Genomic DNA, 14784 nt, shown 5'->3' with positions numbered 1-14784 from the left:
AACTAGAAGTAAAACTAACTCGTGATCGAAATATTTTTAGACAATGGTGGGGAGGGCTGGTAGTATGTATTGCAAATCGTCAAACACAAGTATTTTCTTGTCAGGCTTTGAGGATCAATCCAGTAGGGTGAGCACGAGAATACGAGTATTAAAAGCTGTTGTGCTTGACTTCAGTTAATTTTTTTGGTTGTTGCACCTCCACGGGCTCTCCAAGCTGATATCAAAGTGTGTGCGAAAAACAGAGAGAAGAGGTGAATCTGGAGGGCAACTAACGAGAATCCGTACCACAGAAGCGCGTATGGATAGCCCTAATGGATACAAGTAGGATTTTCTGTTAATGTAAATCGTTAAATGTTAATAATAAAACAAAACGATTTTACCTGCCATAACATCAGGCCATCTGAAGAACGCGAACTAACGTACTGCCAAAAGTCACCAAGGTAGTATGCCAGGGAAAAGAAGATAGGAAGAAGGGCAAAAACAACATCTCCCATGACAAAAACAGACATGGATCTAATGACATTACGTCGCAATGACGATAGGCCATAAAAGACGAATGGCAGGCTGCAGCACCATGCATACTCCCAGACTAGTGGCTGCAATCGAAATTAGCTCTATGGTTAAGAAAAAAAAACTAAGCTGGATTTATAACTGTAAGTATTTACCTTGGGGATTTCAAGCTCTTCAATCTCCAAAATAAAGATGTCTAGTCGATCAAAAATGTCAGCAGACAGTTTGGCAAGCATCAGAAAAAACAGCAGTATGTGGAAAAAGAGACAAGCTTTTAGTCGTGACTTGCTCTGAGCGCTGTAACCCAGCACAAAACAAGACAAATATAAGACAGTTAAAATTTAACCATTGCACATTTAACATCAAGTGTGTATACCTTATCCGATACTGGTTAGCAACTCTTTCACGGTGTCCATAATCCGATCCATCAGTTCCAGATGCGACTGGACCACCTCTCGTTGCCATTGTTATGGAAAGAAGTCTCCAATGTCGTTAACCAAAACTTTCAGCTTAGGAGGATGTGTGCATTTAACGTTCTCGCCCTTTCCTATTGAACACTGAAACACTTGAAAAAACCAGATTCTTTAAGGATATACAAATAGGGTGAATTCCGGCTTGTCCAGAAATAAGCCAGGTCCCGCCTGCCGAATCGATGACGAAGAAAGCAGAAGGCACTTTGATGCAGTATGCTGTTTAGTGTTGCCAGATCACTCGAAATTTTCATAGAAATTATAAAGATTCATCCATAAAATTCGCCCACCAAAAAAGACCCCCATTAAATTTGACGGATTGTTTCCTTTTTCATATGTGTTATGCAATTGAAGTAATCGTGTAATAATATAACCTGGGATTAATTCAATATATTTGGAAAACGAATCAATCAGGCTTCATTTCGAATGAGCAAGTTTATTGCCGAGAGAAGAAGAGCTTTAATAAACTTGAGTTAAAAAAAAAACATTTCAGCCTTTCAGGTTGCTAAATCGTAAACTATTATATTTTCAACGAAACCGACGCTTTACACCCATTTCCCCTTTTCATATGCAAGGGAAAGTCCTGAAATCCCCCACCAGGTGCCACTGCAGTTTTATAACAACAATGGCTGCCTTGGTTAGTGCACGGTTTGACTGTTATTTGCTGTCTTTCTCGTTTCGATGCAGTACTTAAAGTGAACTATTAAGCATTTCAAAATGTTTGTTAAGTAGCGTAAAATGTGGTAAAGCAGATGAAGTGTGCATACAACATTATAGGTATTCTGCTTAGTTGATTTAACAATTTGTATTTTTTTATTTCCTCGACTTGCAATCTCACACTTATCAATTCTTTTGATTTCTTATTTTTTGAAACAGTGAAATCCATGTGAAAGGAAAATAGCATTATCCAGGCTGTTCTTCAATTGCAAACAAAGAGAATTAAGATGGAAACAAATGCAAAATATCCAACTGAAATTCTCTTCATATTTGTGGTGTAAGTTTTACTAAGTTGTACCGTAAAGTTTATACTAATTCCTTTTACTTCTTCTTTTGATCATGATCAGAATTTTGGAAAATATTCTGTCCAGAGAATAACACCTTAAAAGAAAGAACTGTGTGATAATGTAGCAGTATTGTGTGAGTATTAGGTTTATTATTACCCGTTTTTGTTTGTTATGATTGTTTCTTATTTTAGTATAAGTCTCAATTTAGCTAGAGCAGGGATCCTTTTCATTTTGCTGTTTAAAATTTTAAAGATCTCTTGTTTACTAGGCTAGACAATGGCTTAGATCGTTTTTCATCAGTCAGAAAAAACAGTAGTTTCACTGTTTCATTTACTTTTACTACACGCAAGTCTATAGACATTTATCGGCAGTTAACGTTAGATAATTTTGTGTACTGACCGTAAGCCACAAAGCTCACTTGTTATACTTTGGTAATTTGCTTGTCTACTTTCGGATTTAAAAGGAGTTAGTACTTCATTTAGTACTTATTAGACGCCCAAAAGAACTGCCAAAATCGTGATTTTTCCTGAACTATAGGATATGGCATAAGACATCAATTAGTGCATATTCGTGATTTGCTGATTTGATTCAATATTTTGAAGTGCTCTCCATTGTTTTTGTTGATTTGTTTCTCTACGCCTCATAAAAGCATCATGCTTGTTATTGATTATGATTGTTCTTGTTATTGATCAAATCCTACTTAAATCTCTTTTTAGGTGAGACTGTCGCCGCCATTCCATAGACTGACCCGGGATGGTGAAACTGACGAGAAAACGCTGAAATTCAAGAAAATTATGTTGATGTAGATAAATTAAAAGTGCATATCTGGGCTCCCTTCTTTACTGTGGCCCCGTTTCCCTAACTAACCACTAACCAACGCCCGCCGGTGGTCACTCACCCTCTGTGAAACCAGGAGGAGGGGAGGGCTCTGGTCGAACGGGGACTTGGAAGGCGCATGATCCGACGAAAACCTTTAGAGGGTCATGAGTCTAACCCGGAAGCCTAGTATGACTAATCTCTCCCCAGTAAAACTTGCCTCGCACTCTTCTCTCCTCTTCCATTTCCAGGTAATCTCCCTGGATCTACGCCGACACTGCATGTGCGAGTTTTAGCAAGCAATCCGCCACCCAATTTGACAAAAAGTGGTAGTGTTTTTTTCAGGGAAATTGCGTCAGACAGTTAAAAAATTTCTAGTTCAACTGTCTCATGTAGAAATTTGCATCTAGTCTACTGGTGCAAATTGTGATTCTTTAAGCTTGATTAATTTAGTTGATGTGTTAAAAGCAATTGTGTGTGTGTAGCTAAAAAATTGGATTAATCCACTTTTTCTGAATATTATGGTTTTAGATCGCTTTGTTGTTTTTAGATTTTCTTGTGATCTATCTTCAAAATATTCTGAAAAAGCGAATTAGTTCAATTTATTGGCTACTCACAATTTTTTTGACACATCTCCTAAATAATCAAACTTAAAGAATCGCAATTTGCACCAGTAGACTAGATGCAAATTTCTACATGAGACTGTTGAACTAGAAATTTTTTAACCGTCTGACGCAATTTCCGTGAAAACAAACTATCACTTTTTGTCAAATTGGGTGGCGGATTGCTTGCTAAAAAGCCTCGCACAAAAAAAATTGTCTTGAACCGGACGCTCTGTTTAATGAATTATTTATTTTGTGAGTGTTCCAGAATAAATATAGTTTACACAAGTTATATACAATGACATTTAATTTATTTATATATTATAGATGATTATAGATGTACAACAATTGTGTGGTTTGATGTTGGGGATTGTGGAGTTTGAGGAATGGATGTGAGTGGATGTGGGATTTGATGTTGGTGTTTATGGGGTTTGAGGAATGGATGTGTAAGTGGGGAAGGTTATATAGGTTAACAAAAGATTTTATCACTAAGTATTGCGCATTCATTAAAAATATACCTCACTTCTTTTAGTAAATGATGATCAAATATCCCACCCCAATTTACTCCTCATTCCCCAGTCCCGGACATGTTTATTATTTGTTTGACATAAACCTCCCCATATTACTTTTTTTTGTTCCTTCTCAATATATAAAAGGTAAACTGCATAGACACAAATAGCAATTAAACACAATACTGGATGCTGATATCTTTCACCACCATAGGCTGCAACAACAAGCCACATTGGACAGCAACACCACTGCTATGTAAACATGAACCTATAACCAAAGTAAAATTAATCTTCAACATCTTTGGAAATGCTCTATGAAATTAAAAAAAAATATATGCTACATTATATCACTTCAAATATTCATCCCAAATACTATATGGCAACATTATCTTTTACCTATTGTTGAAAGTGAAATTAATAAATTTACATGAAACTAGATGACTCATTTAAGATTTAAATACAAATGAATTTAAACTTTAAAGAATACTCTACAGTGGAACAAATAAACAAAACTTCTTTCGGCATCTGCCTTTCTTGCATACTGCAAACACCTCTTTAAAAAATCCATAACAGAAAACGTGACTGAAGGAAATAGCTGTTGACTTGACGAAATCCCAAATATTAAAACTAACCAATGGATGCAAAGCTTAATCACATTTTAACTGTAAAACCTAAACTGAATAAGATTGTCACCTTCAAATAGTGTATGTGTTCATGATGTTCACAGCAAAGGTAAATGCGACTTCCATGCAGCCTGCACAATTGGATGGAAGTCCTAGATTGGATGCCTGAAGTTCCTTTTATTAAAAGGTGCCTGCAATCAAACATTACAAATGTTATGATCCAAATATATTTCAATCAGTTTAATTGATAATTTTACCATTCTTAACATTGTACAAGTAGAATGTTACTCAGCTTCTCGAAGGGTGGACATTATGGTCTCCAAGTCTTAAAACATCGAAATTCATCTACAGATAAAAATTACATTAAACACTTTTACTTTCAGGCACTTTCACTGCACGTGAATAGAATTTAACAGAATCAATACCAAAAATAAATAAATAGCAAGATCACCAACCGCCAACCCGAACCAACTAAAACCCATCACAAATTCTAAGAAATGCCTAACAAATAGCATTCAACCTTATTAAATAAGCTACATCAAAAATTCAAAACCCCAAGCAAATAAAAATGGCGACTCTTTCTCTCAGAAGTCACGCTACAGCTGACAAAAAAAAACAAGTAAAAGGTAGGGGCTAAAGGGCTAGACTACGCCCAACAACTGAAGACAAACCTGGCCACCAGATGTCCTCTTCAGTGTCTGTCTCAGTCACTTCAACAGCAATAACAAATTTTAAAAATTATTAACGACCAAATCCATCAGGGGAACTTCACAATTTGATGGGTGGACCGATTGAATAGATTCGTCAGCTCTTCAATCAGGCTCTGAGCAGAGCGATTGATTTGGCAGTGGAGGAAACGAAACGGACTGCACTTCCACTTCATCTTCGCTCAACGTCTTCCAGAGGTGAGCAGCTTAAAGGTAAACACATATAACACAAATTGAACAGAAAAGCTTCTTCTTTTGCAAAGCCCTACTTTCGCATCTCGTTTTGTGATTAAACCTATAAATGCAAAACCACAATGTGATTGATTTCCAGCCAATTTGAGGGGCAAACCAACTGACTTAGAGTTCACCGAATGGCCTAAAAATTTCAAGACAGCATGAAAACTTCTCTAGATTTTTAAATTATGAAATAAATAATTATTACTTGTGTGCTGAAAATGTGATTTTTACCTAATAAAAGCAAAGCTAATGAAATCTTCGTGAAGCACTTAATTCTTTTTAGTAAGGAGGATTAAAAAATCCAAAGCGGGGGAACCAATTCATGTCTCACTGTGCATCAATGTGTCAATGTGATCTGGAGTTCTGAACACATCGGCTACTTCGAACATTTCTTTGAACTTTGTTTCAACGGGGAACGGGGGTAACGGGAGACCCGTGGCCGTGAGTAACACAGGTTAGGCAAGAGAAACAAATGCAAACTTTTGCGTTAACGGACTCATTCCCAAGAATGCTCACTACAATATAACAATTTAATGATTTAAACTATCCAACAGTATGCTGATAGCAGCCTCACCAAATAACTAATAACTTTTGGCTTTTGCTTGCAGCCTTGCACAACAACAGAAAGCAGAGTAGCAGACGAACTTCAGAGATGAACTGGGAAGGCATGAAGCGGTGTTGCCCATTTTACGCGGCTCTTAAATGTTATGTTCGCTTAAATGCCCTCTATTGAGAACATCATGAACCAACTTTGCCATCTGTTGAAAACGTCGACACTAAAACTCCCGCAATGTAAAAGAAAAAGTAAAGAAACCCTTTGAGTAAATAACAAAAGATGGAGCGGAAATGTGATGTGTCGTGAAATAAAAATAAATGCAATAATAATAACTTATAGAAGATGCGATCTTAAGTCGCATTACCTACAGTTCAATAAAAAAAAAAGTTAACTGCACAAAATGTATCATCATTATTCATTATTCGAATATCATTGAATCACTTTGCTTCATATTCTTGTACAGCCGCTTAATTTATCGCCACGCCTCGACACAACCAAACCTAAATGTAAATGATTCGACGTTGGCTTTTCAGAGGTTGGCCAGCCAGCCGAATGGAAATTGGAAGGTGAACGAAGCAGAAATGAACACCAGCCCCCAAAAATCTGTGTCACTGGATATTACGCCCAACAGCCCAGAGTTAGTGACTCGAGTGCGTGCGTGTCACATAGCCATGTCTGTCTGCTGACAACACACACACACACACACACACATCGGTGCGATGACCTCTCCTCCATCAAACAGACGTCACCTGAAAGCCAGACCATATTTGATCATCCCCTTGCGCCCGACGATGCTCAACATCCGTCGACCCTTATTCTCGACTCCTGCCTGGGCTCCGCGACCAAACGAGTAAGAAAATATTAAACGGACGTGCAGTGTTGATTTTTTTTTAAATTCTTTATTTCCCGCCGTCAAGCATTCAGAATGAATGGGCGGTGAAACGTTAGCTCTTCTGGTGTGACCTCTTCGGAATGTTGTTGTACGTACACACACCAACAAAGCCTCGCTCGTTAAAAACTTTTAAAAAAACACAACAAAGAAGAAGAAGAAGTTTTTCATTACACTGTGTTGTGCCCTATTTTATCCTCGGCCATTGTCAAGTTGAACCGCCCCCATGTCCTATCCAGTACCCATTCATGTTTTTAAAAGAGAAATTCTGAATCACCATACTTTTAAAAAATAACAAGAATTTGTATAAAAATTGCGAATAACAGAAGAAAAGAATCACGCTGTGAAAATGGGTTGAAAAACGCCATCAAGTTGACTGTCAAGTTGAATCGCTCAATAAAACGACCGTCTCTGCGCTGAGCTCAGATTCTTTTTAAACGGCGTCTTCCTTCTGTGTGCAATAGATACCAGATAGTTATTTATGATGATGAACATTAACGAGCTTCCAAAACACAATATCGGATCGTCAGGCGACTTTGAAATCTGACAGAGCGGATCGGATTGCATACCAGTAAACCAGACCCGGAGAGTTTTGCTTTTCATGTGTTTGGCTACTGCTGTGTGACCTGAAGGTGCGGAAGGTTGGACACTTTCGACGAGAATGCGACCGAGTCCAACAACAAAAATAAAAACATAAAAAAAAACTGACAGCGACAACCGAATGCTACAAGTGACCAAAAATGCAACCAATAATAAAACAAAACAAAAAAGCTTTGATGTGATAACAAAATTTCCTCATAAATATTCAAATCAAAAGAGCATCTCGTCTTATACGATGGCCATTTTTCACATCTCCGTGTATACATCGCAGTGAAGAATTTTTCCACTCCCGTTAGAGATGTTGTGTTTAATAGTTTCCAATCTCGATGGAGAGAAAAATAACGCAATCAACTATTAAATTGTCTTTTAAAAACACATCACCAGAGGCGAGATAGATACACGTCCCTTCCAGCAGAGATGGATCGATCTTGGTATAGGTATAAGAGCCCATCAACTGAATCATCTCCTTTGATGATATAGTTTTGTGATCGTGATTTTATTCTTTTTTTTTCCGTTGTTGGTTTGCTCCACAAATTCATTAGGCCATTTTGATTCGTGATCCCTATCGAATCGCTTGTTCTCGCCTCAAGGTAAATCTACTATCACTATGCACCATGCAGTATGTCGACTCGCGTCGCTTCAAGCTATGTGTCGAGTTAGGCAATGTCTTTTTGAGAAAAGGATGGAGGGATCCTGGCGCTCAGATCGGCATACCTTTGAGGTGGTCCGGGGCGCGAGTGATCCATGGCATGCCGCTCGAGTTGGACAGGTCCCGTTAGATCCATCTCCTCGAGCCACAGCGCAGCAACAGCTCGAGAACCTTTACAGACATTACTTCTAGACGTGTAAGCACACGGCTATAGCGCGCTTCTTCAGTCTTTATCATCTCCACAATCTTATTGTGTAAGATATACACACCATAGCAGGGAGAAAAGAAAAAACCCTTTCCTGTTTCACTGTCAGCTCGACGCAACACATTTAAAAAACGCTTGTTGTTGGCGCCGTCATTTTGCGCTAAAACCTCCACATTCTTGGACTATCGCACCTGTTGCGGCCACGTCCAATTTCTGATGGATTTTTTTTTTGTCCAAATCAAAAATCAGCTCATCAACGACGTGAGAATTGTTATAAGTTCAAAAGTGCATTCCGCGTCCAATCAAAATCAATCGCTTTTTTTAAAAATCGCCATTAGCTGGAGGGCCGGCCACGTTGATTTGTTGAATCGAGGATGAGATTCTCATTGAATAGAAAAAACCGAAATGTTTTCCACACGGAGATTACGAGAGAGGTCAAATCAATTCCAAGAGAATAAATGGGGAATCTTTTTAAAAAGTCAATGTCGCAGTCGTACTAGAACTGTGCGCGTTTTGTTCTTTCTACTGATTCGACCTCGTCCTCGATTAGACGGGCGGCCAGCGTGGGGGTCATCATCGTTATGGGGTAGACTTGAAGCGGGCCAGTTGAAAGAGGAAGCCGCGTCGGCAGCAAGAGGCAAGAGGAGAGATTCCAATGTCTTTCATTCCGTTCTAATTGGCTGCCAAGTCTCTTTGAAGTTTAATGAAGACAAAAGAAAATCAGGAGAGTCACAGCACAGCAGAGAGCGGGGCCGCGCATCGACAATGAGGCTTTGCTATAAGGGCTCTCCCTATTAACAAACTGTTTTAAAAAGATCGCGCTCCGTCACGCTCTGAATGCAGGAAGCCTTGCGCATCTTTTTCCACTAGAGATGAAGGAGGAGGAAAAAATAAAATCAAATGAAGGAAATCAGCTCCGCTCCGGCTCAAGCCGACCGACTGTATACACGTCGCACTAAACGCGTTCGAATGATGACCGTGACTGGCCGTTAGAATCAAGTCTTCTTCATTACTGTACACCCGTAAAAGGGTTGAAAGAAGCGCTGCGTGACGACCCAGTTTATAACATCTATCGGATTCTTATCCGATCGTCGATACCAGGAAAAAAGTCACTTGGAATCATCAGCAGCAGCTCAGCATACTACTATGTACACCTACACGCAGCTATGGTATATACAGTTATCAAAACAGAATTCAATGAATGTCTGCAAGAATGTCCGATTGTAAACCTTTTCTACTTATTTGCAATCGCATAAACCTTGTGATTCGATTAGTTCGGGTTGACTCGAGCGCGGGCGGAATTCGTCACACCCAACGAATAGCTTACAGATATAGCAATCTAATTTACACGGCACACGATTGGCGTATAGAAAAATACGACAGGTTGGAGAATGAAACATCAATATTCCGTGGACGTTTATTCTCCTGTCGACTGGGCCTTTTTTAAAAATCGATTCAATCAAAAGGGAGGAATTTTCTTTGATAAATTCTAGTGACTGGTCGTTTCTTCTTATCTCCGAAAGGCCTATGCCCGATTCACTTGGCGACATGCTGAGAAATATTCATATTTTACACAAAAAGAACATTTCGTATAGAAGTTGAATCAATTTCAATCTAGTGGAAGTTAAAAAGAACCTCTAGCGATTCAAACGAAAACTGCACTCAAATATCTCGCGTGCTGCAGGTTCCTTTACGGACGGTTTTATGTGGGGGGTATGTAGTGCACATAGCTTCTCATTATATCAGATCTGGTCAGAGCCCGGGTTTATTCAAAACGAGAGTATTCACGCATAGCCATCACCATCCGTGTAGAGCTATGCTGCGTATAGGCTATGTGGCCCAGCAAACGGTAATAATTACATTGCGGGATCGCTTCGTTAGATTCTCAAACTGGTGAGGCGGAATGAATCTCGGATCAGATAGCATTCCCCCCTCCCTCCATCCAAACATGGCAAATTGAAGCAATGAGAAAATGAGGCTATACACGCGTATCACATGTTTTTTTTTCTGTTTTATAATTGTTCTTTTCGGGAAAATACTGGCCCCAAACCTTCAAGTGACCACGACGCATTAACGTGTTGCACAGGTTGCCGTACACGCCAATTTGTCGAAAACGGCCATTTCGATATTCATTTCAATGTTGCTGGAATTCCCGGAAATCAAATCTAAACGATTTTTACAGGTGCGTTGTAGTACAAGTATGTAAATGATTTTCAACAGAGGAGGTAACCAAAAAGAGAAATGCATGTATCAAGGCTTATTCAAATTCTCACAAATACCACACAGTGAAGGGTGCCACTTATAGAAGGATGAACTCTATAACAGGGTCCGCTCGCAGAGAGAGAGAGAGAGAGTCATCACGCTGTACTGGATTTAAACATTGTGTATAGAACTATGCATTATTCCTCGTCATGTACAGGATGCAGCCACTTGTTATTCCACTGCCAACTCATGCGCTATATAGCAGTATATGTATACATAGGCTAATACAACCGGGATTCCTTATTTATATTTTTTTTCTTCTATTTTTGACGGGAATGATACCGCAACGGTCTCAGCCCGGGCATCAACAACAGGTGACACCCGAATTTCATTCATAGTTGAATGTTCTACAATTCTACATACAACCGTATCTTTTTTTTCCTTTTTCTCTCTCTCTCTCTCTCTCTCCTCTCGTTTCTCATTATATTATTATATTTCTTTTATATCAAGCTATACGGTGTTCACAGTTTGGTTAGACTCTGCGGCTTTTGGCGCTGCGCTGCGGACAGCAGCGGCTAGGCAGAGAATCTCAGGTGCGGCAACCCGCAACCGTCTCATCGCCAACCCTCTTGTGCGAATCAGCTGGCCCTTTACAGCGTCAAACCGAGCAGAAAACAGGACATCAAGCAACACAACACAACACAGCCCAACTGTTACTAGACGTCTAATTTCTTTTCTTTCGTTAAAAAAATAAAAATTCTTATAGCGGTCGTCCGTCGTCTGTAATACGGAACTGACCCAGCTACAACCGAAATTTATAGTTCCATTTCAAATTTGAAATCAATTCAATGTGAAATGTAAGAAAACACTCAATATAAAAGAACTCTTGGTACACATTTTTTTATCCCCTACCGGCCATTGAATTATTATAAAGGATTTAGGCTACCCAATTTCCTCGAATCAAAATTCATTCCATCAAATTCCTCATCGTCCTTTGTGCACCGTGTGGTGAAAATGAAAAAAAAAAGGAAAAAAGATTTTGACATCAAACGGGCGCATTGGCTGGTGCAAAGACCCCCAAAGAGAGTCGAGAGGACTGGGCGCGAAAGATTTATGCGATTGGCTGGTATATAGGATCGGTTGTTGGGTACATGGGTGCATATACACGCTTAGCATTGGTATGCAGAGCCCTTCTGCTCGGCCAGCAGCAATCTGAACGCTGGGGCTTGAAAAAAGCCAAAGACTTTATAACGGGGATCCGATTTAAAAAGAAGAAGAAGAATAAACCCCAAAGGAAATAGACAGATTGTGCGTAGGTTCTTACAGCACACTCCCGCTGTGATTTGCTGCGCCATTATTGTTATTTATCGACGGCGTGTCATTCCCGAGCTGCACTTTTCCACCAAGGCACTTTGGCGGAGTTGGCGGGTGTGAGATGATTGACAATCAGCATCCAAGAAAAAATATTCGAATCCGATCCTTACGTGATGAGTGATTAGCTCCATCTGCGTTAGACCAACCCACAATATCTATACACTTGTACTGTTGCATTCAGTTAGACGGTACCCAGGCGGTGGTGCGGAATTGCGGAATCAAATAAAGAGCTATACTTGAGAGCGTCATAATAATCACGGTGGTAGTGGTGCCTAGCGGAAAAAAATCTGATGCGAAGTTGGTTTCTCTCTAGTTTCTGCTGTCATAAGCATACCGGTCGACCGTAATAATAATATTATTCCTTGTCCATTAACAATTCCCACTATAGTATATATACGGGCAATAACGCTGTGTGTGTGTGTGTGAGTGCGTCGTAAAGACCCCAACGCAACAACAGTGATGTTGATTGTCGCATTTCCTGTATTGCTCGGCATGTAATAGATTATTAAATATGTAGAATTCACGCCCAGCAAACACAAATTCAAGCGTCGCATAGCATCGACTTATAACCAGGTGTGTAACCTGTGAAAAAAATGTTCTTACGTACGTACAACAATTCGATCCGGGAAATAAAGAAAAGGAAACCAAAAACGATGTGACAAATTGTGTACATTACAAACATCGGTTGAAACTAGCGTCTAGATTAAATGAACAACCAGTTAGGCGAATGGATGTCCATTTGGCTCATTTCTATTTGATGGTTAGTTGAATTCATATCAGTTGAAAAAAGGCGACAACGAAAAACCAGTCCGCAATGATGAGAATGTCCAGTTCGTTCAACCCGACTAAGAAAAAATAAAAAAGGGACGACCCGTTTTGTCAGGAAAAGAAGTTCCTTCTCATAATCGGATAAAACAAACAGCAATCAGTAAAAAAAAAAAAAAAAAAAAAAAATATCCAGAAAATCTGCACCACTTGCCAGATTGCATTACTCACGACAAGGCCAACACAACGTCTGTTTTTATTAATAATTTTGGGGCTCTTTTTTCTCTCTCGATCATCTTCTTATATGTTTACCGGTACTTTTTTAAGACGGAAGAATTACACAGGTGGAAGAATAAAGTAAAAAAATAAATAAAAAGAGAGTTAGTGAAACGGAGAGGGAAATATAATATAATAATAATAAGACAGGGGGAAAAAAAGTAGAGATGCACATCATTAGATGTGCGAGTGGTAATCACACGAACTCACGATCGCACACACAAAAAAATGAAATAAAAAAAGATTCCCGGATAGTAGATATATACCGTATTCTACTATTTAGGATTGCTGGGCTGTTATATAGGCGGGCAATTTACACGGGCATTCAGTTATAACATCGGCCGAGTGTGTTTGTCCGGCGAAAAGAAAAAAGATCCGCTATAACCGAACGGAGAACGGCCGGCCCATGGGATGTGTTTTTATTTATTGAAAGATTTGTGTGTGCACACACAACAAAAAAACGGGGAAAATGCGCACACGTTGAAAGGCCTTTTCGGTTGCTGCAATGAGACGGAACGCACATGCGCTTGTTATTATCGATGATGATGAGCGCAGATGCGCGCGCCCCGTTTCGATATTCAATTTTTCCCTCCGGCTGGGCTTTTATCCGCAATTTGGGCGTTTGATTTTGTATTTATTTACCGGAATTATTATGGAATACCCAAAGAATTTATCCGCCAATATTTTTTGTGTTTTGGAGGGGGTTGCATAATAAAGCCATTGGATGATCAGCAGGTTTGCATAAACATGTGATGAAGAGCGATTGATGATAATCATGCAAATGCCAGTCGAGCGCATGAGAAAAGATTCAAATCGCCGCTTTTGGCCGATGATATCGCCACAAGTCGGCAACAAACTTGGAAGAAAAACGATCGGTTCCGGCTGGATGCTGAATTATGAATCAACAGAACAACAAAAAATATCAACTGAGACTCGATACATAACCAGACGACAGACCCGAAAAATCTATAAGCGGAATGGCCCCGCAAGCGGAAAAAGGAATCATCAGAGAGGAGGAGACCTGTGAACAAAAAAACCACCCGGAAGTGTTTTTCTATTTTCCCTCATGTCGTCGTCTGGCGGACGGACATTCCGGCAGTCAGCAGCAGCAGCAGTCTGTCCCCGGCTGGCCATTCACGGTGCGTTGAACACGCATCAACTTGTATAGCTGCTGCTGCTGCTGCTGCCCAGCACCCACACTGGCCAGACTCTGATGGGAACGTTTCGTTCTTGTTTTCGTTTTTCTTTTCCGCTTTTTTTTCTCACTTTCCACGGGGTCCAGCTGATGTCTGGAAAATATTTCCTCCCACCTTTTCTCATTGGAAAGTCCATTAGAATCCGAGCACCGTTGCTCAATATGTTTATGTCTTCCTGGTGTGATGGTGTCGCCAGTGATTGGCCACATTTTAAATAAACGGTTTGATATAACTAGCTGTTGATTACAATTTGGAATTAATTCATTAATTGCCGGATGGAAAATGTAGGACACTGTGGCATTTTGAATCTCTTATAATAGCGGAATGATTTGAATACAAGCAACCAGCAACCCTAAAACGTTTAAGGTAAAATAATCACTCGGGATATTCGACGGGCCATTGGCCAGGCATTTGTCTAGACGCAAGGGGTGTACAGTATGCAATCGATTTCCCTTAAAAAAAGATTGGCCGGCACAGCGGAGACGCCGGTCCTGCTGCTGGCTGGGCAAAGCATTCAAATATTAAAAAAAAACGACGTGTGTGCAATGCGGCGACGGTCAAGGTTGGTGTAATAACCAGTGAGGCGAAAGTCCG

The 14784-nt window shown here is 39.8% G+C and overlaps 1 protein-coding gene and 2 long non-coding RNA genes across 3 annotated transcripts; 1 reads left to right on the top strand and 2 right to left on the bottom strand.

The window, feature by feature from the left end:
• Positions 1 to 47: 47 nt before the first annotated feature.
• On the bottom strand, positions 48 to 1252 carry LOC124208195 (protein jagunal-like). The gene is made up of 4 exons (XM_046605937.1): positions 887 to 1252; positions 666 to 807; positions 381 to 596; positions 48 to 308 (listed from the first exon to the last, which is right to left on the bottom strand). Exons 1-4 carry the CDS (start codon positions 973 to 975, stop codon positions 171 to 173), a joined length of 585 nt encoding a protein of 194 aa, XP_046461893.1. The 5' UTR covers positions 976 to 1252; the 3' UTR covers positions 48 to 170.
• A 367-nt stretch (positions 1253 to 1619) lies between these two features.
• Positions 1620 to 2104, top strand: LOC124208194. The gene is made up of 3 exons (XR_006880341.1): positions 1620 to 1757; positions 1857 to 1974; positions 2045 to 2104. It is a non-coding gene; the product is annotated as an uncharacterized LOC124208194 (long non-coding RNA).
• Positions 2105 to 3732: 1628 nt separating this feature from the next.
• On the bottom strand, positions 3733 to 5168 carry LOC124208193. Its single transcript, XR_006880340.1, has 4 exons — positions 4960 to 5168; positions 4792 to 4879; positions 4605 to 4725; positions 3733 to 4179 (listed from the first exon to the last, which is right to left on the bottom strand). It is a non-coding gene; the product is annotated as an uncharacterized LOC124208193 (long non-coding RNA).
• Between the last annotated feature and the right edge of the window lie 9616 nt (positions 5169 to 14784).

Source organism: Daphnia pulex, chromosome 11 (assembly GCF_021134715.1).
Source record: "Daphnia pulex isolate KAP4 chromosome 11, ASM2113471v1".
Taxonomy (NCBI): domain Eukaryota; kingdom Metazoa; phylum Arthropoda; class Branchiopoda; order Diplostraca; family Daphniidae; genus Daphnia; species Daphnia pulex.
Note: the sequence above shows the minus strand (reverse complement) of the source record. Positions and strands in the feature narration are given on the sequence as shown.

Excerpts from the sequence above, each read along its gene's own strand:
- LOC124208195 (XM_046605937.1), bottom strand. The coding sequence starts at position 975 with ATGGCAACGAGAGGTGGTCCAGTCGCATCTGGAACTGATGGATCGGAT. Across the intron at positions 808-886 it reads GCTAACCAGTATCGGATAAG|CGCTCAGAGCAAGTCACGAC; the intron begins GTATACACACTT and ends GCTGGGTTACAG. Across the intron at positions 309-380 it reads ATGGCCTGATGTTATGGCAG|GGCTATCCATACGCGCTTCT; the intron begins GTAAAATCGTTT and ends TGTATCCATTAG.